The following is a 19,304-nucleotide window of genomic DNA, read 5'->3' as shown; positions in this document are numbered from 1 at the left end:
CGCAAGTTCTGGCTCAAGCCCAGGTCTCAGATGAAACTGCACCTGTCCACTGACCTCCACAAATAAAAGTCAAATTGCCCACAGTGACTCCTCAGCTGGATTTGCTCCATTTGTGGATATTCAGAGGGCTCTTGACAAGAGTTTTTTCTCACCTTCTGAATTAATGAAATATTTTTATTTTGTTCTATCCATTAGCTTGTTAGATACCTGTGGGGGTTTATTTTGTTTTGACCATTGTTTCAGTATTTATTCTTTAAAGGGAAAATGTCTTTTTTTTCTTTTGCTGTTTTTAATGTTTTCTAGTTTTTTGTTTTTCAACCATTTTACAATCATGTGACTAGGTACGGTCAATTGCCTCTGGGAGAGGAGGCGCTGAGAATGCCGGGCTTGCCTCAGTGAGCATCCCATCTCTTCGGTATCTTGGATCCTCAGTTCCTGGCTGCTTTGGGAACTCTCCAATGCCTTCAAATATATATATTTGTATTTCATCCAGCTCTTATAGCTATATCTAGTAGACGTGTTAGTTTATGACATGCTGTTCTGTTAATAGCTAGAAATAGAGGCATCACTATCTTGAATTTTAATTGTTTTTTTTAATGTTCATTTAAATATTTTTAAATGTGTTTTTAAATTTATTTCTGAGAAAGAGAGAGAGAGAGAGGCAGCGTGAGCAGGGGAGAGTCAGAGAGAGAGGGAGACACAGAATCTGAAACAGGCTCCAGGCTCTGAGCTGGCAGTCGGCACAGAGGCCAATATGGGGCTCAAACCCACGAGTCGTGATATCATGACCTGAGCCGAAGCTGGACGCTCAACGGACTGAGCCACCCAGGCGCCCCTCTAGCTTGTTTTTTAATCTCTTTAAAAATAGTAAATAATTGCTCTTTTATACTCTTTCTCTGATAAATAATTCCAGTATTTGGAGCTTTTGTGTATTTGTTGTCTGTTAATTCTGCATGTTCTCTTTCATGATGTCTTATGTCCTTCTACATCTGGTTATCTTTGAGAATGTGCTGGAAGCTACTAACAAAAGGGGTGTGTGTGAATACTCCGATGTTAGAGATGACAATACCTTTCTCTAAGGATCATTTTCGTTTGCTTCTGTCAACCCCTGGACACAACGCTGGCCTGGTCGATATTGATGGTTGAGGTTCCTTTACACTTCTAAGATAACCTCAATTTGGGAGACAGGTCTGTGCCAGGGTCTTATCTCAACATTTTCTTGAGGGTACCTACATTTGGGGGTCCCTGTTTAACTGTGAGGTGATTATTCAGACTCCCAACTTTCAGCACTTTTACACTTGTACCCCTTAAACTGCAAATCCACCAATCTTAAAGCTGGAATTCTCAAATGTCTTCATCCATCAGCAAATGCCTTCAGGCAAAAGCAGCTTGAGTGATGGCTTTATAAGGTCAGTCTCTTGCATCTCCTGGAATTTGATTCCTAATTCTTCACTCTCTTGTTAGCTTTTTTGAATGCTGTCGCTTTCCAACCTTTCAATCTGCTTAGGTTATTTTTTGTGGGAGAGTTGGTCCTAATTACGTACACTGCCACTCAAGGATTCATTATTGTCCCTCCAGCCTGCCTGCTCAGGAACGTCCCTATCCAGAGTTAGGAAGCAGAAAGGAGGAGAAAGGAAGAGGTGGTGTCTCTGTTTTTACAATCTTGTTTCAGGGGAGCAGAAACTTACACTTCCTCAAAAAGATAAGATATGGTTACCTGGTTTCTCCACTTACCTGGAGAATCCCATATGGTTCAACTTATCCCCATTTTGTCAGGTAGGTCACAAGATTGGAGTTGGCAGTGCCATCTGGGCGAAGCGCGGGGAGAAGGGGCCGGCCTGGCCTGGGGTGTTCTGGTCATGAGACTCCGGTGGCTGACGGCGGCCACTGGAAGAGGGTAGCCTGGTCCCGGGAGCTGGACGCTGGTCAGATGCGAACACCCTTGCTACTAGGCACCCCGCGCACACAGTGCGACTTCCACGCCGACGCAGACTCAAACTGGGCGTGCCGGTGTCAGCGGCGGATGACGTCAGACACGGAGGCAGAAGTGCGCCGACGCCAAGGCTTTCGGGGAATGTAGTCTCCAGCCGCGCCACGCGTCTCGGCAGTCGGAGGCCCTCTCTCAGGGCGCGTTCCCACCCCGCTTCCCACCTAGCGCCCGTAAAATGTGGGGGGACGCAAGTGGGCCTCCTTTGACCTCTTTAAAGGGCACACACCCAGCTCTTCCTTATTAACTCAAAATTGGTGGTTCAAACCCTTCTAACTGGCCTTCTCACCGCCGCCAGGCTGTCAAATCCCTTTAAGATGACTTAACCTGAGGGAAAGCAAATTTGTGTTTACCAATGGACATTTAAATTTACAGTCTAGCCTAGTCTGTTTAAAACTTCAAACTCATACCTTATTCTTAGACGACCGAATGCCCTGCCTGCTCCGTGCATGGGTAAGGGGACAGTGAAGGAGGAAGATGCCCGTTTGCCGCGTAGGTCCTGTTTTGGGGCAGGTGGCTTGCCCTCACAGGGAGATGCGAGTCTGTCTGGGGTAGGCATTCAACTTCACCCAGTCCCAAGTGTTCATTCACAGCGGGGCAGTCTCCTACCTCTTTGGCCCCATGTAGTTCTTGCATTTTAACCCCTTGTCAGGTGGGTCATCCCTAGTTTGGTGCTGCAGTCACTGGGACATAGCCTTATGCCTCCTGCCATCCTATCTTCTTTCCTTTTTCTGGGACCCCCAGGTACAGAGTAAAGGTTTGTCGCCGTTTTTGAGAGCCGCCCCAGCTTATTGTTTGGTTAGCTCCCCATTCATTCTCAAGCGTCTTGGTTTCCGTGGTCATTTATATAGTCACCCTCTTCAGTATCTAGTGAAATCCTGTCTTGTGATCTTTGGAGCAAAGGAAACAGATGGACTGGCCCTTACCCTTGCTTCCTAAGCACAACACAAATTCGGACCCTTAGAGGGCTTCATGAATTGCTGGTAGGGGCTACTCCAGCAGCAGCTGCCCCCCTCCTTCACCCCTGCTTGTTTTTGGTTCCTCCCCACCCCCTTACCACTGTATGTACACTCTTCAGAGGTACACAGCAAGCTCTCCCAAGAAGGGGGCCTGTCGTTTGCTGGAGATGGAGCCACCAAGCTCCAGGAATTTCTGATGTCCCCAATATCTCTATTCTCTTGGTGTGGGAGTCCCCCTGTCTTATGGAGAGGGCAGAGGGCTCACCCCAGGGCTATAAAGCCCCTCTCCTCTGGATCTGAACCTTGTTATATGGTAGTAACATGTCAGTGGAGGCCCAAGAGCAAGAGGTTGTGTGAATCTCAAACCTCCTAGAGTCTCCTGTGGGATAGGGAGTCCAGGCCTTGTGCTACCCTTTAGAATACAAAGGAACATGAGGTTTTGCCTTTGGGGTTTTATCAGCAACTCCAAGCCAACAGAAAAGTTCCTGTCAGAATTCTCTGATAACACTTCTGAAAACAAGCACTAAAATTCAAGAACAATTGCTAATTGCTAGTTTCTTAATGCACACAGTAAAACAAAAACCCCATTATTATCATTAATACTTGTATCTGTTCATAGTGCAATAAAATACCATGTATACCTCAGGTCCAAATTTCTTGGTTCTTTTATCCGCTAAAAAGTGTCCAAAAAGTGTTCAAAGAGGTGCTTTTCCAAAATTTGGTTTTTAATGAAATTTATTAGCAAAAATCATTTTTCTCCTTCTACCAACTCTTGCAAATAATCACTTGGGTTCTGCAACTACAGGAAGTCCTTTGCTCCCTTGCCCTTCCCCCCTTCTTTTTAACTGGTCCCTAAAGAGGCATTCATAGGGAGTGGAAATGATTTTGCTTGATCCTGACAGTGCCAAGAACCTTGCTTTCATTCTTAGGCTTGGATCAGCTTTTTCACTCTTGAGAAAATGAATGCCTATTTTCCTTCTAAATCCTTCCAGCTCGCTAGATGTACAGGTCAAACAGGCTCATGCCCTGAGGGGAACCAAGCTTTGTGGAGGAGGGACCTGATAAAAGCAAGGAGGCTGACTTTAAGAGAGTTTGAACTTTCAGAGAGGCACAGACAACACACGCAACATCCTTTAACAAATGTTAGTATTTTGCCATGTTTGCTTTTAAAAAAGAGAAATGATAATTTAAGCTTTATCTTATTCCTTCCCACCCCTTTCCCCTGTAGCTCCAGAGGAAACTACCACTCTGTAGCTAATGTCTTAATACCTTCCTACTTTTACTTCATGTAAGTTTATTAGAAATAGGTATTAAAAGATTTTTAAGTTATATCACACTTTACGTATCCCTCAATTTTATTTTCAATGTTAGCCTTATTAATACATGTACATTCAGCACAACCAGTTATTACATATTTGAGTATCTCCTGTGCTGAAGACACAGCACTGAATAAGACACAAACATTGCTGCCCTCTATCACCACAATGTTCAACTGCTACTTGTGCACTTTCCTTTTTGTTATGCTTCATTAGTTTACCTCCTCTTCCTGCCACCCCCCCCCTCAAACCCCTACTTTCATGGAGCTTACCTTCTAGAGAAGGACATATAGTAAACAAGTAAAATATTTAGATGGTGTATTATGGGAAAAAATGAAGCTGAGAAGGGAGATGGGGTATGCCATGATGAGGCAGGCTCTTTTGATAGGGCAGTCAAAAAAAGGGCTAAGAAAACCTTGAGCAAAGACTTGAAGGAGATGAGGGACTAGACCATGTGACATCTAGGGCACATGTACTCCAGGAAAGGGAACAGCAAATGTACAGACTCTGAGGTGGAAGCCTGTTGTGTAAGTTACTGCAGGGGCGTCAGTGGGCTCACAGCAGTGGTAAGGAAGTCGTAGTGAGTCAGAGATCATATAGGGCAGCAGGTGGTAGCAATACTGTGCATGGGTTTTACTTTTTATTCAGTAAAATGAAAAGCTATTTGAGGGCTTGAGATGAATGACATGATCTTAGATCACTACAGTATCACTCTAGCTGCTAAACTGTAAACACAAGGAGGCAAGGATGGAAGCCGAGAAACCAATTCGGCCTTTACAAATATCTGGGCCAGAGAGGATGATGGTGACTTGGGCTAGGGTGGCAGAGGGAACAAGAAATGGTCATCCGCATATACCCTGCAAGTTAGGATACAAGACTTCCTGAGGCTTGGATGTGGGGTGGCAAAGAAAAGAATCATGGGGCACCTGGGTGGTTCAGTCGGTTAAGCGTCCGACTTCGGCTCAGGTCATGATCTCACAGTTCGTGAGTTTGAGCCTTGCATTGGGCTCTGTGCTGATGGCTAGCTCAGAGCCTGGAGCCTGCTTCAGATTCTGTATCTCCCTCTCTCTGACCCTTCCCTGCTCATGCTGTCTCTCTCATTAAAAAAAAATAGGAAAAAAAAGAACAGTTCCCCAGTTTGGGGACTGAGCAATCAAAAAAAAATGGGGGTTCTTTCCCCAGAAGGAAAGACTGAGGGAAGAACATGATTATGATAGAGCTGGGAGGGAGAGATCATGAGTTAGTTTATCTTTGGACACATTAGATTCAATGTATTTTAGACATCCAAGTAGGGATGTCACATATGCAGGATGTCATGTATGCGGTTGACAAGTATGGAATCCTGGGCTAGAGATATAAACTTTAAAAAAAAAATTTTTTTTTTAATGTTTATTTTTGAGACAGAGAGAGACAGAGCTTGAGGCAGGGAGGGGCAGAGAGGGAGACAGAATCAGAAGCAGGCTTCTGGTTCCGAGCTGTCAGCACAAAGCCCGACGCAGGGCGTTCTCGAACCCACAAACCGTGAGATCACGACCTGAGCCGAAGTTGGACACTTAACTGAGTCACCCAGACGTCCCCCCTTTTTAAAAATTTTTTAGAGATACAAACTTTAAAGTTGCCAACAAGTAGATATTTAAAGCCGTGAGACATGGTGAAAGCCACAATGAGGGGGACTATAGAAAAAGTCTAAAGATGAGCCCTAGAATAATTCCCATATTTAAAGAAAGAAATTTAAAAAACTGGGAGAAGTAGCTGTCAATAAAATATAAGGAAAAGTCTGATAACCCAGAAGCCAAGTGAAAGAAATGTGTCAAGAGTGAGGAAAAGATGAACTTAACAAATAATACTGACAGGTCAAGTCAAAGGACTGAAAAGCAATCCTTAGCTACATGGAGTCCCTCAGTGCCCTTTAGCAAGAGCAGAAACAAAGACCTGATTGGGAGGGTTGCAAGAGAGAAGGGAAGGAGAGGAAGTGGAGACCATGAGCATTGGAATATTCCTCTGAAATGAAGGGGATGGAGTGGCAGGTGGAGGGGATGCAGTGCATATATTTACAAATATATACTTAAGATGAGAAAAACCACATTCTTATGTTAATGGGAATCAGTAGACAAGGGGGAAAAAAGATGAAGAAGACACTTGTAGGAGCGATGCCCTAGTTTAAGGGCAGGAGCTAATACAAGAGAAGTTGGCCGGAGGTAAGAGAACCAAGCATCACCCACAGTAACAGGAAGGACAGAAAGAACACAAAGACAAGATGCACGTAGGTGACAGTAGTTATCTTCTAATTGCTTTTATTTCTCTCAGTTAACTAAGATACAAGGTCTCCAGCTGAGTGAGGACTGGGTGAAATGCTGGAGGTTGAGAAGAGAAAAGCTATAAAATCATAGTTCAGGAGACTGGGACCTTAGGAGACTGGGACAAACGACCAGACTAGGGAAACAAATGCCTGAGGTTTGCAGTCAGGAATTTAAGGTCGGGCTAGTCACTGTGGCTGTTTTTCTGCAGTCCCATCTAGCTCCATGGGGACAGGAGTGGTATAAGCAGAACTAGAATCTTTTTCCTTTTGGCCAGATGCTCTACTTCATTTAAAACTGTTTGTATTAAATTATAATATGCCACAACCGATTAACCCATTTACTTACTGACCTTTATCCTGTGTCCATATTACTATTGCAAACACTGCTGCAATAAGCATCCTTGTGCATGTCTTTGTGCTCACACAGGGGTTTCTAGTCCAGGGTACACACCTAGTAGTGGGAATACTTAGCTTTACTCTTACTGGATACTGCCAAATTAGTCTCCCAAATCACTGTTTATCCTCTCACCAGCACTGTGTACACATTCTCATTATCCCCCTTCCCAGACTTCTAAATTTTTGTGAGCCTAATGGGTATGAAATAGTACCCTATTGGGGCACCTGGGTGGCTCAGTTGGTTAAGCATCCAACTTTTGATTTCAGCTCAGGTCATGATCTCACAGTTTGTGGGATCTGTGCTGACAGCATGAGGTCTGCTTGGGACTGTCTCTCTCCCTCTCTCTGCCTGTACTGCCCCACCCCGAATAAATAAACTTTAAAGAATATATAGTATCTTACTGTCTTCTTCTGTAAAATTCTGATTTCAAGATTGAGCACCTTTTCATTTATAAGGCAGTCTTCTTTGCTTAACTACAGATCTCCATTCCATTGTTCACTTAGTAAGACTATGAAAGTACCTATTATGTGCCTGCAATTGTGATGAGCAGAGGAACAAAAAGTTACCAAAACAGAAATAGACACTGCTTTTCCAGAACTCACAATCTAGTGTGAGGCGGGGGTGCAGAGAAAACCAAGTAATCACAAATACAAACTATGGTAACACAAAGCACATTAACAGTACTCTATGAAAATTTAAGATGACCAATTTAGTTGAAGGCAGCAGAACCTTCCCTGAAGTGACTTTTTTTTTTTTAATTTATTTTTGAGACAGAGACAAAGCATGAGTAGGGGAGGGGCAGAGAGAGAGACACAGAATCTGAAACAGGCTCTGGGATCTGAGCTGCCACCACAGAACCCGATGCGGGGCTCAAATCCATGAACCCTGAGATCACAACCTGAGCCAAAGTCGGACGCTTGAGCCACCCAGACGCCCCTGAAGTGACATTTGCATCTTAACAGCTGTAACAACTAACTAGTCTAGCAGCTATACAGAACCAGGCACCACCATCAGCAGCATGTCTGATAACTGGGGAAGTGTTTTCCTACCTTCCCATGCTGGCACAGAGGTGTGCTAGATGCTGTGACCGAAATAATGCCTGCCCTGGGGTCCTTCCCCAGACACACCTAGGGACCAGGAGTGGGAGACTGTGGTTTTCTCCTGGCTCCCTTTTGCAATTTTGGGACTATTGCTCCTGCGCTACTGTATCCAGTTTATTACTGTATGAGTCTCATACCATCTGATTATAGTAATCTATACACGCTGACCCAGAAAACCCACTTTGGGGTATTTTATCTCATTCTGGATATTTTGAAAAAAATTCTATTAAAAAAAGGAGGGGTGTTTCAAAAGATAAAAGTATTAAATGTCATTATTATAAAAACCAATACCAAAACCTACAGTAAGGGACTTAAGGAGATCTTGAGACTGTATTATTTATGAAAAATGGTGGTTTAAGTATGGGCAAATGTAAATAACAACTTGATATATTAAGGTATGAGGGTTACGGGTCAATTTTGGGAATTTAATTTACTAAAGTAGTCAGGAAAAGTATTCCAAAGCCCTTCACCATTTTGTCTCTGTCTGGTCTCCAACCTAACCTATCACCATATCCCATCACCCACTCCTCCCAAAACAATACTGCGTTATGTCCAGCTCCTTGAACATAACAAGGCTCTGGGGACATCAAAGTTAGAGGTAAAAAGCCAGTCGGTCCTAGGTTCAAAGCCTCAATCTTCCATTGGAAATACTATCTCGGGAATACTAGGTAATTACTTTATCTCTCTGGCCCCCCCGACCCCCATTAGAAAACAAGGATACATGTATTAGGTTTCTTTAATGCAAACAACAGAAATCTGACAAATTAGCTTAATCAAAAAAGGGTAATCATTGGACTGACAGTAGGGAATCCCAGGAATGGCTTCAGAAATTGAGCCAGGTCCAAAAGGACCTCAGGATTAGAAATGAGAGTACCAGGGTGTCCAGCTGGTTCAGCTTGTTAAGCGTCCAACTCTTGGTTTTGGCTCCGGTCACGATATCATGGTTTGTGAGATCACGCCCCGCACCGGACTCTGCGCTGACAGCGTGGAGCCTGCTTGGGATGCTCTCCCCCGCCCCCGCCATTCCCTGGCTCTTTCTCACCTACTCTCTCTCTCTCTCAAAATAAACTTAAAAAAAAAAACCTTCAAAAAAGAAATGAGAGTACCACCATGTCAGCTGCATCGCCTCCTACAATGGAACTCCTCTCTCTGGTAAGGAATTGGGCTCTAGGCAGTTCTCAAAGTTGTTGTTGTTGTTGTTTTAATGTTTTATTTATTTCTGAGAGAGACAGACAGACAGACCGCATGAGCAGCAGAGGGTCAGAGAGAGAGGGAGACACAGAATCTGAAGCAGGCTCCAGGCTCTGAGCTGCCAGCACAGAGCCCGATGTGGGGCTCGAACCCATGAACTGCGAGATCATGACCTGAGCTGAAGTCGGATACTTAACCGACTGAGCCACCCAGGCACCCCTAGGCAGTTCTAGAACTTTACCTTTCCAACCTAGCAACACAAAATAAAAGTGTCCCTACCAAATCTATTTTGAAATTTTTCTGGCAAAGGACTCTGGCTCAGCTAGGTCACAGGCTTGTCCCTAGAATTATCACTGAGCCCCAGGGATATCCTGAGTTGTTTTCCTGTAGTCAGTACAGCAGAGATGTTTTAAGAGAAAGAGGGAGGAAAAAGTTGGGCAAAGACCAGAGTTACCACAAGACCTAGAACAAGGAGTTGTAAGGATTAAATGAAGTGATGGCTATGAAATATTTCACACAATTTCTTTCTAGTAGTAAACATTCAATAAGTGGTACCTATTATTAACTCACCTGACTGTGATGAGATTAGCAGTTAATCCCTCCTTCTTGACACACCATGGTTTTAATCTTAGCCATGTTCTGAAAACTGAAAAAGACAAACTGACTCCTGTTCAACTAAGAAGGCTATTTATTGAAATAATACAACGATGTTACAAGGATGCATTTCATGTGGCCTAGAAAGCCGGCTGTTCATTAGTGCATGGTGCCTGGTTGCTGGAACTAGAGAATCCTCTGCTCAACCAACCAGGAACATTCTGGGCTCCTTCAGTCAGTGAAGATGTGCAGATATTCAGAACCGGTTGCTCTAGGCCAAGCTCCACACACACAAACCAGTGGTTTCCTTTGAGTCTTCTGGAACCAAGTCTTTATAAACTTTCATAAAAGTAAGATAGCACTCAACTGGTTACAATTTATGTCATTCTTCCAAATAGTCCCCTATGGGGACCCCCAAACAATCAGCAGCAAACAAGCTCCTGATAAGCAAGGCAGTCACTGAGTAGGGGAGGGTCTGTGTAGAATTACCCATCATCAAACTACCTATCAGACAACTCATGGTCTTGGCGCTGTGGGTGTGTGTTGAGCATAGAACATCACAAACAAGGTGTTTCTGAATGGTTAATGTCTTGGAAGGGCAGATTTCCATCTTGTCCAACTTGTAATAGACTCGCTGGGCCAGACACCACACATTTCAACCCCCATGCATATTTTTCCTGCAAAGAATTATGAAGAATCTTTGGGAGCTGCCTCATGTTGTCCAGGATGAGACAAGGAGGATGGATCTTGCTACTTGGCATGCGAAGAAGGCAGTAAGGAAGGTTTATCATCGACACTGCCCACATCACTCCACTTCATGATCATTAGGGTGGGAAAATTTTATTTTCTTAAAAGGGGAGAGGCTCTTGTGTGAAAGGCGTCAAAGTGCACAGCTGCTTCCAAATTTCTCTCTACTGTCGGCACCATGAACAAAGGCTGGGAAATTCCTTTAGGACAGCCCATGAGGCATGAGAGAACATTAGATCAGTTCCCTAAACTGATTTAAAGACAAAGTTTATGACAATGGGTAATTACATTTATACTGCTACACAGTGAAATTAATTTGGGGGAAATTTTTCCCTCTTAGTTTTGTGTTGTCTTCCCATTGATCCAATACAGATAGCTTGGGGCAGTGTTTTTTCATGGGAGTGTCATAAAAAGCATGATAAGAGGACTTAATAGGTCTATGAAACTGACGTATGTTAGTTTAAAGCATAAATATTACACTTGGGAAAAGGAAAAACGGCACCAGTAGTTGAACTATTCACAGCTTTTGTTAACATTTTGGTATGTAAGCCCCCAGCAAATTATTTAAAATAGGCCTGTGATACATTTGCATGTAGTTTGCTGCCTCTTATGCTTTTATGAAATCCCAAAGTATTCAACTTAAGCGCTCATTAAATGTTTGTGCACCTGATTTATTTAAAAATTTACTTTAAAGCCCTCTGAATTCTAAAATTCCTTTTTTCATTGGACAGACAACTGAAAGAATTCCAGGCAAAAGAATCTTTTTTTTTGACAGGGCAAAAGATCCAGGAGACCTGCATTCTCCACCCAGCTGTGCCATCACAAGCTGTATCACACTGTGCGAACCACTTCAAATCTTTGGCTTTTGGTTTCTTCATCTGTACAACGAAGTGGTTGGACCAGTTGATCTCATTCTTCGAATGGTGAATTCCTGGAGGTGGAATTGGTTTCCATGGTGAATTTAACATAAGAGCTGCAGATGAATGCAGTTGTCAAGCAATTTTAAAAGTAAGTTTTGGTCATTATTGCAGGAGTTTTATTAAAAAAGACTGTAAACAGTTACAAGTCAAACTGTTCAAAGTTGATGATCTCCTGCATAAACGGATTTAAAAGCTTTATAAAGTCCAATACATAGGCATATCATTTCCAACTGGTTATATGTAATGCTTGTAGTTGTTTTTACAAAAGTCTGTAATCAGATTTGAGAATGTACCTTCTATTTATTAAAAAAAACATTNGTGAATTTAACATAAGAGCTGCAGATGAATGCAGTTGTCAAGCAATTTTAAAAGTAAGTTTTGGTCATTATTGCAGGAGTTTTATTAAAAAAGACTGTAAACAGTTACAAGTCAAACTGTTCAAAGTTGATGATCTCCTGCATAAACGGATTTAAAAGCTTTATAAAGTCCAATACATAGGCATATCATTTCCAACTGGTTATATGTAATGCTTGTAGTTGTTTTTACAAAAGTCTGTAGTCAGATTTGAGAATGTACCTTCTATTTATTAAAAAAAACAGTTTACTAGCATAGAGCTTTCTTCACACACCATACACATGCGCGCGCACACACGCACACACACACACACACACAAATTCATTACATTTTCAAGCTTCCTCTCCAGTAAGAATCTTCTGATACTGAACATGAACAACATTTTAGCTAAAATTTTCTGCACATTCCTTAATTTCAGGGCTTCTACAGTTTATTCCGTGTATGAATTCTCTGGTGTTTAGTTAGCGCTGAGCTTCTACTGAAGTTTTTCCCACATTCCTTACAAGCATAAGGTTTTTCTCCAGTATGAATTCTCTGATGATCATGCAGATTGGTTTTTTTCCGAAAGGCTCGCCCACATTCATTACATTCATAGGGTTTTTCTCCAGTATGAGTTCTCTCATGCTGAATGAGGGATGAACTTTGACTAAAGGCTTTCCCACAGTCAATACATTCATAGGGTTTCTCTCCAGTGTGGGTCCTCTCATGTTGAGTAAGTGATGAGCGTCGACTGAAGGCTTCTCCACATTCATTACATTCATAGGGTTTTTCTCCAGTATGAATTCTGTGATGTTCTATGAAGCTTGTACTCCTTTTGAAAGCTTTTCCACATACATTACACTGATAGGGTTTCTCTCCAGCATGAGATATAGGTTGTTGATTAAAGTTCTGCTCACATTCATAGGGGTTCTGTCCAGTATGGATCCTCTGATGATCAGTAAAGTCAGTGATGTGACTGAAATCTTCCCCACAGTCATTACAATGATAGGATTTCACTTCACTGACAGTACTTTCATCTTGAGTTAGAGATGAGCTGTGCTTGAAATCTACACTGTAGTTATTGCTTTGGTAAGGTTTGCCTCTCTTATGAATCCTCATATGTTTATAAAGGGATGGGCTCTGACCAAAAGCCCTCCCACATATGCTACATTCAAAAGGTTTCTCTCCTGTGTGAGTCCTTTCATGCTGCACAAGGGAAGAACATCTGCTAAAGGCTTTCCCACACTCCTTACATTGGAAGGGTTTCTCTCCACTATGTGTGACCTCATGTTGGGTGAGGGATGTGCCATGCCTAAAAGATCTCCCACATAAATTGCATCGATAGGGTTTCTCTCCAGTGTGAATTCTCTGGTGCTGAACAAGGGAGGAGCTGCGCTGGAAGGCTTTCCCACAGAGACTACACTGGTAAGGTTTCTCTCCCGTGTGAGCATTCTCATGCTGGCCAAGGGATGAGCTATGCCTGAAGGCCTTCCCGCACACATTACATTCGAAGGGCTTCTCCCCAGTGTGAATTCTCTGATGCTCAGTAAGTTGTGTCTTCCAGAGGAAGGTTTTCCCACAGTCAGTACATTCATGGTGTTTCTTTCCAGGATAAATCCCCTGATCTGTACCATTGGGGCAAGCTCCCTCTGCTTTATGAGTTTTCTCGTGTTTAGTAAGTGATGATCTATGAATAAAGGCTTTTCTACATTTATCACATTTGTAAGGTTTCTTTTTTGCAAGGATATTACTCTGATTAATTATATCTGAATTCTGTCCCAAACTGCTTCCAAGTGTATCACATTCACTAGGCCTTGAAGGAACATTCAGCTGTGTAACCAGAACTGTGTTCAATCTGGGGTTTTCACCAAACTTATTTTGCTGAAAAGTTTCCTCTGGTGTGATTACTTTCTTCTGGGTGGATGCATCTGGCCCCAGATACCTTTTCCAGTTTTCCTGGTGCCTCTCTAACTGGCTACTAACATCCCAAGCGTTTTCAAATGTGGCGCGTGAAAGGCCATCTGCACTACGGGATCCTTCGGATATGCTCTGCTGCAGATGTGAAGATTTGGCTTCAGGCCTGGTCTTCCAGTCTGAAAGAAATCCAATGTGCAAAAGTCCCCTATTCCCTTCTATTGAAACAAACTGCTCCAGTAGGAATGGGGAAAGGAAAGAGATATAAACTACTCATGACTCTGTTTTGAAATTAATCCAGGAGCTGGGAGAGAAGACCCACAATGAAGGAAAGGGAAGGGTACAGAGAGGTGCAGGTACAGTGCAGGTTGCAGAGCCCGAGTGTATGGCAAGTCTAGAATGAGGATGCCCACCTGGAAGGGCTGGTCAGGAAGCAAGGGAATAAGTGAGGAGGTTGGGCACAGATACAACTGGAGAAAAATCATGGTCTGTCTTGCACGATCCTATCTGCTCTCCATGCTTCCTGTCCATTTTACAAATCATCCCCAAATCTGTCTTCCTAATACAGCCATTTCACAATTTCTTTAAAGTTACCTCTGAAGCTCCAAATCTTCAAATCCTGCAGAGAAAATCTGTAGCCACTGATGTAACTGAAATTACTATTTGACATACTTGGAGATCAATGGCTGTACTTCACAAGCTGACATAAAGTAATTTATCAGGAGGCAAATTGTCCTTGCCTTTACAGTCAGGTCTGTGGCTTTAGTCTTTCTTTGAGTTCTATACTATTCAGCTCTCTTAACCAAAAAGGATTCTACTCTGCCTAATAAATTGATCTCTAAATTCCCACTTAACCTCAGAATACTAATAGCACAGACTTAATTAGCTTCTAGGTTCTAAGAACAGTAACTTTTAAAAACTAAGGGAAAAAAGGTCCTGAAGTGATGGAAATGTTCCATACTGAAATGAATTTGGATTAGATGGGTGAATACATTTGTCAAAGTCAACTGGATGGTACTTAGAAGAGTTGCATATCTTACTGTACTTACATTTTTCTTTAAAAAAATTAAAAATACTGAACTCTAGTTAATGATACATATGAAGTACGTAGAGGTGAAATGTACTCGTGTCAGCAACTTAACTGGAAATGCATCAAAAAGGCCGACTGATAGATGAAGAGTATGTGATAAAGCAAATATAATAAAATGGTAACAACTACAGAATCTCGGTGGTAGGTATACAATGTTCACTGTATTAATTTTTTCAACTTGCCATATGTTTGAAAATATTCATAGTAAAATGTTAGGAGGGAAAAAAAATCTACAACCAAGGGATCCTAAACCCCAAAAATTCCTCACCCTGGAATAAGATTCAATTCTAATTTCCCCAGGACAGAAAATGCTTTTAATTTCTTTTAGAATACTTCTCAGAGGGACATTCAAGAAATGCTTGTTGATATGAATGAATGAGAAAGTTCTCTCCCCAACCATATTCCAAAACAATTAATTCCTGACTGCCTTCTATGTGCTCTGCAACATAGACAAAACACATAGACATATAACAGACTCTTTCTCCAAGAGCTTGAAATTTTAGAAACAAGACTCAATCATCTGAAAAAAAGGGAAAACCATCAAATGGTATATTTTTAAATCTGAGTTTGTTTGGTAAAGATGATATAAATGGTACTTGTGATCAGGGAAGGAAAAAATAAATATATTAGTATATATTACGTTTATGGATAGACACCCTGAACTTAAGGAATTGATAGCTTTGGATACGTAGAAAGTATCACCCAGTGAGGGAAAGTGTACACTACTTACAGAAAACATTAAAAAGTTCAACTCAAGTGGAGCTTGTTTTAGTGACAACAAAAAGAGAATACTGGAAGGTATGATAGGTGACCTTTAAATTGAGTGGAAGTTTCTATTTCCTATAATGAGGCATAGGCAGTGACAGCAAAAGCTTGTCAGAGGAGAGCGGTTTATGAAGACAAAATGTCAAAATCCAATATGGTCCACCAAGCGATGAACAGAGAAACAAAATGTGGTAGGTCCATACAATGGCTTATTATTCAGCAATTCAAAGGAAGGAGGTACTAAAACATGCTACAACATGAATGAACTGTGAGACAGTTTCACACTAAGTGAAAGCCGTCACAAAAGACTACATACATATTATACGATTCCATTTACATAAAATATCCAGAAATGGTAATCCATTGAGAAAAAGATTAACGGGTACAGGGGTAGTGAGGATGGGAATGGAGAGTAATTGCTAGTGGGTACAGGGTTTCTTTTTAGGTGCTGAAAATGTTCTGTAGTTAGATAATGGTGATGGTTGGAGATCTCAGCAAGTACCTGAAAAACCATTACACTGTAAACTTCAAAAAGGTGAATTTCATGGTATGTCAATTATATTTCAAAAAAGCTAAGATTTAAAAAATCCAATATAGGTTACAAAAGAAAACACAGGGTGAGCAATTTCAACTGGGTAATCTAGTAATCTCCACTTGGGGCCTGGTTTAGGAGGAAAATAACCTGAATTGCAAGAAAACGACTATAGGGACTGGGGTGTTTGGCCTGAAGGATTAGAAATCCAGTGGTTTCTAATGGACAAAGTAGCAAAATGTGCTGGCTAGAAATGAGATGATTTAGACTTTAGGTATTTAATTGCATGGGAATTCTACATGGTGAGAGGTCCTGAAAGAAGGGGAAAAAGTGACCAGGATGATTTCTGAGTCCACAGTACAGATTCAAGAGCTGTAACTACCAGAAGCCAGGTGCCCTTTAAGGGTGGTAACAGAGAAAGAAAGAGGAAGAAGATGGAGAGCAGACTCCTTAAGGCAGATTTGTTTAGGGGGAAAACCAAGAAAAGTCAAAGTCTTAAAGCCAAGAAATACTTAGCAAGCCAGGATACCAGGAAAGGATAATCCAGGAACCATGGGGAGAGGCAATGAAGCAAACTGGCAAAAAGGCAGGATGGAAAGAAGATGGTACTACTCCCCAGGCAGGTGGCGTAGAAGTGCAGTCAGGGAGAGAAGTTTGAAGGAGGTTATGAAAAGGCAGAGAATCAAGACTGTATGTATCTCCTACAAGTCTGGGGCCACTGACAATGAAAGCAGCAAGACGAAAGAAGACGACAGGGGAGTTCAATTAATGTCTGAATGAATAAGAAAAGGGATTGCTAATAATGATGAGAGACTGAGGACACCAGAGGAGAAAATAATCCAGCAAGAGGGCACAGTATGGGGAGAAATGTGTAGGACAGAGACACGTTTTCCTCTAAGGCCTGCCAGCAGCAGGAACACCCTACTGGAGAAGGAAGACAGGCAGAAGTGTCATCCAGGAGACGGCTCGGTGTTCTCCAGGTACAGGAACTCCCAAAGTACCAATGTGAAGGTGCTCCCCACACCCCTCAGCTGTGCCACTGTCTGCATTGATTCCTGCATGCCTGACCCCCCACCCCCACCCCTCCGCCATTTACCTGGACAGAAAGGTCTTTGGATTTCTCCCTCTGATATCCATGGCTCTTCTCCTTGTTCCAATTTGAAGATCACCTCTGGCTTGGAAACTTGGTATCCTGCTCATGGGTAAATACACAAGATTTGGTTGTTTGTGCAAGCGGACAAAGACCCTTCCTATAAGTCAGTACTAGTCCTTGATCTTCAGGAAGTCTGAAGGAAAAAAGAGGTGCAACTTGAGGAGTCATGCAATCAAATGACCTATTTCCAGTTCCGCAGAAGAAAGAACTTCACTTAAAGAACAGGCTCAGAAAACTGTAAAGCTGAGTCCCAAAGAAGAGAACAGGCTCTAACCGTGAACACCCTCCTCATGGCCACCTGATCTACGAGCCCCACAACCTCAGCAACTGAGAAATGAAAGACCTGCCAGTAGGCAAGATCCTGAATCGGCCCTTACCAAGAGAAACCAGGTGGCTATAGTTCTCCAGCATCACATCCCTGTACAAGCGCCTCTGAGCAGGGTCCACGTGGTGCCATTCTTCCTGGGTGAAGTCCACAGCCACATCTTTGAATGTCACAGATTCCTGTAGGATCACATTCCTGTTCAACTAGGAATCAACACCAAAAATGTTCCCATAGCACTACTGGGAACATACTGTATTGTATGGTCATCAGGAACAGTGATCACACATTTGATATCCTGAGGAGGCAATATTGGGTTAAACATACTAGTTGCTCATATAATTTTGTAAAGGATCCAGTATGGCAGGCAGCAAAGTCATGAGAGGCGGCAACACGTCCTGTAATCCCATATCCCTATTAGCGGTCCTGTTTTCCCATAAAGCCAAGCAAGCCCTGTCATACAATCATCAATTCCTCACTGCTCATGCACTTCCTTTGTCAGAAAATCCAAATACAATGGGGAGTAAAAACAACAGCCCTCCTTCACCCCCGTCACCAATCCCACCATGCTCCTTAGAAATAACGACTGTTAACATTTTAGTATATACACATAAGAGTCCCTTTCTCCATGTTTCACTCACACATACACACATTCTTGTTTTGTGAAATACCTTACATATTGTTCTACAGCTTGCCTTTTGCATTTAACTACATATCTTAGAGATCTTCCCAGAGTAGTACATATCATTTCACCTTATCCCTTTGAATTGCTTCATAGTGCTCCACACACAAGTACAACATATTCACTGACTACATCCAACAGCACTCCATGCTACTAGGGTAAGATTCAGACCTCCCCACCACTTACTGGGCTCTAGCCAGGCTCACCTTGCTGATCCCTGAATACATCCTATCCTGGGCCTCTATGCTGGTTTCTCCCTCTTCCCCTGGGCTCTCCACTTGTTTGACAACTAGTTACTAGTTATTCGGTCTCATCTTGAGCACAGTCCCCTCAGAAAAGCTGCCTTTTCTGCACCTCCCTCTAATTTACGCTCCATCACATTACCACATTAATCTTCCGCCAAGCACAGCTATCTCTCACGGCCAAATTCCTGCCCCCTGAACTCAGGAACCAGACAGATTCAGGTAAAAAGTACTTGTACTTCTAACAATAATCTGTGATTCACTTACTTGTTTGCTTCTGTCTCCCCCACCATGAGCTCCATAAGAACAGGGACTTGATCTATCTTGATCAGTTATATGCCCCGCAAAGAGTGCACGCTTAAAAAATGTTTGCTGAATGAATAAATGGACCAGTTCCTGTTAGTAGACATTTGGATTATTTTCAGTATTTTGCTACTACAAACATCACTACAATAACTCCTTTGTGTAAATATAGTAGTAAGAATTGGAATTTCGGGGTCAAAGGTCTTTTCCTGCTTCTTCCCCTGTCCAATCACTTCTTCCTTACCACCCCACTGGACCTAGGCTGGCTGAGATCCCCCATGCCCCCCAACCAGTTCTGATACTCAGGGACTGATTATAGTCTTATCTTACCAGGCCTTGTTAAACCACGTCACCATGCCCTATCTAAATATTTCTTCTGGTCCTCGTTTGGCCTCAAAAAAGTCTATTGTTAAATATGGTAAAGACAATTAGTGTGAAAAGACATTAAAAGCAGAGCT

General features: G+C 42.4%; 1 protein-coding gene across 6 annotated transcripts in view; it reads right to left on the bottom strand.

The window, feature by feature from the left end:
• Window positions 1–3,740: 3,740 nt before the first annotated feature.
• ZFP90 (ZFP90 zinc finger protein) overlaps window positions 3,741–19,304 on the bottom strand; it is a 44,127-nt gene continuing 28,563 nt past the window's right edge. For 2 of the 6 annotated variants that reach the window (XM_077755650.1, XM_077755652.1), the window contains 3 exons: window positions 17,675–17,801; window positions 17,241–17,336; window positions 11,835–13,936 (listed from right to left, as the gene is read on the bottom strand). In XM_077755650.1, the coding sequence (XP_077611776.1) occupies window positions 12,288–13,936; window positions 17,241–17,336; window positions 17,675–17,801 (1,872 nt within the window). In that variant the 3' untranslated portion in view covers window positions 11,835–12,287. Of the gene's footprint in view, window positions 4,005–9,919; window positions 10,521–11,240; window positions 11,522–11,834; window positions 13,937–17,240; window positions 17,337–17,674; window positions 17,802–19,304 lie in introns of those variants that run through there. The other 4 variants (XM_077755654.1, XM_077755656.1, XM_077755655.1 and 1 more) reach the window with 4 other exon arrangements.

Source organism: Crocuta crocuta, unplaced genomic scaffold (assembly GCF_008692635.1).
Source record: "Crocuta crocuta isolate KB4526 unplaced genomic scaffold, BGI_CrCroc_1.0 scaffold152, whole genome shotgun sequence".
NCBI classification, from domain to species: Eukaryota; Metazoa; Chordata; class Mammalia; order Carnivora; family Hyaenidae; genus Crocuta; species Crocuta crocuta.
The sequence above is the reverse complement of the archived record's forward strand: the minus strand, read 5'-3'. Positions and strand labels throughout refer to the sequence as shown.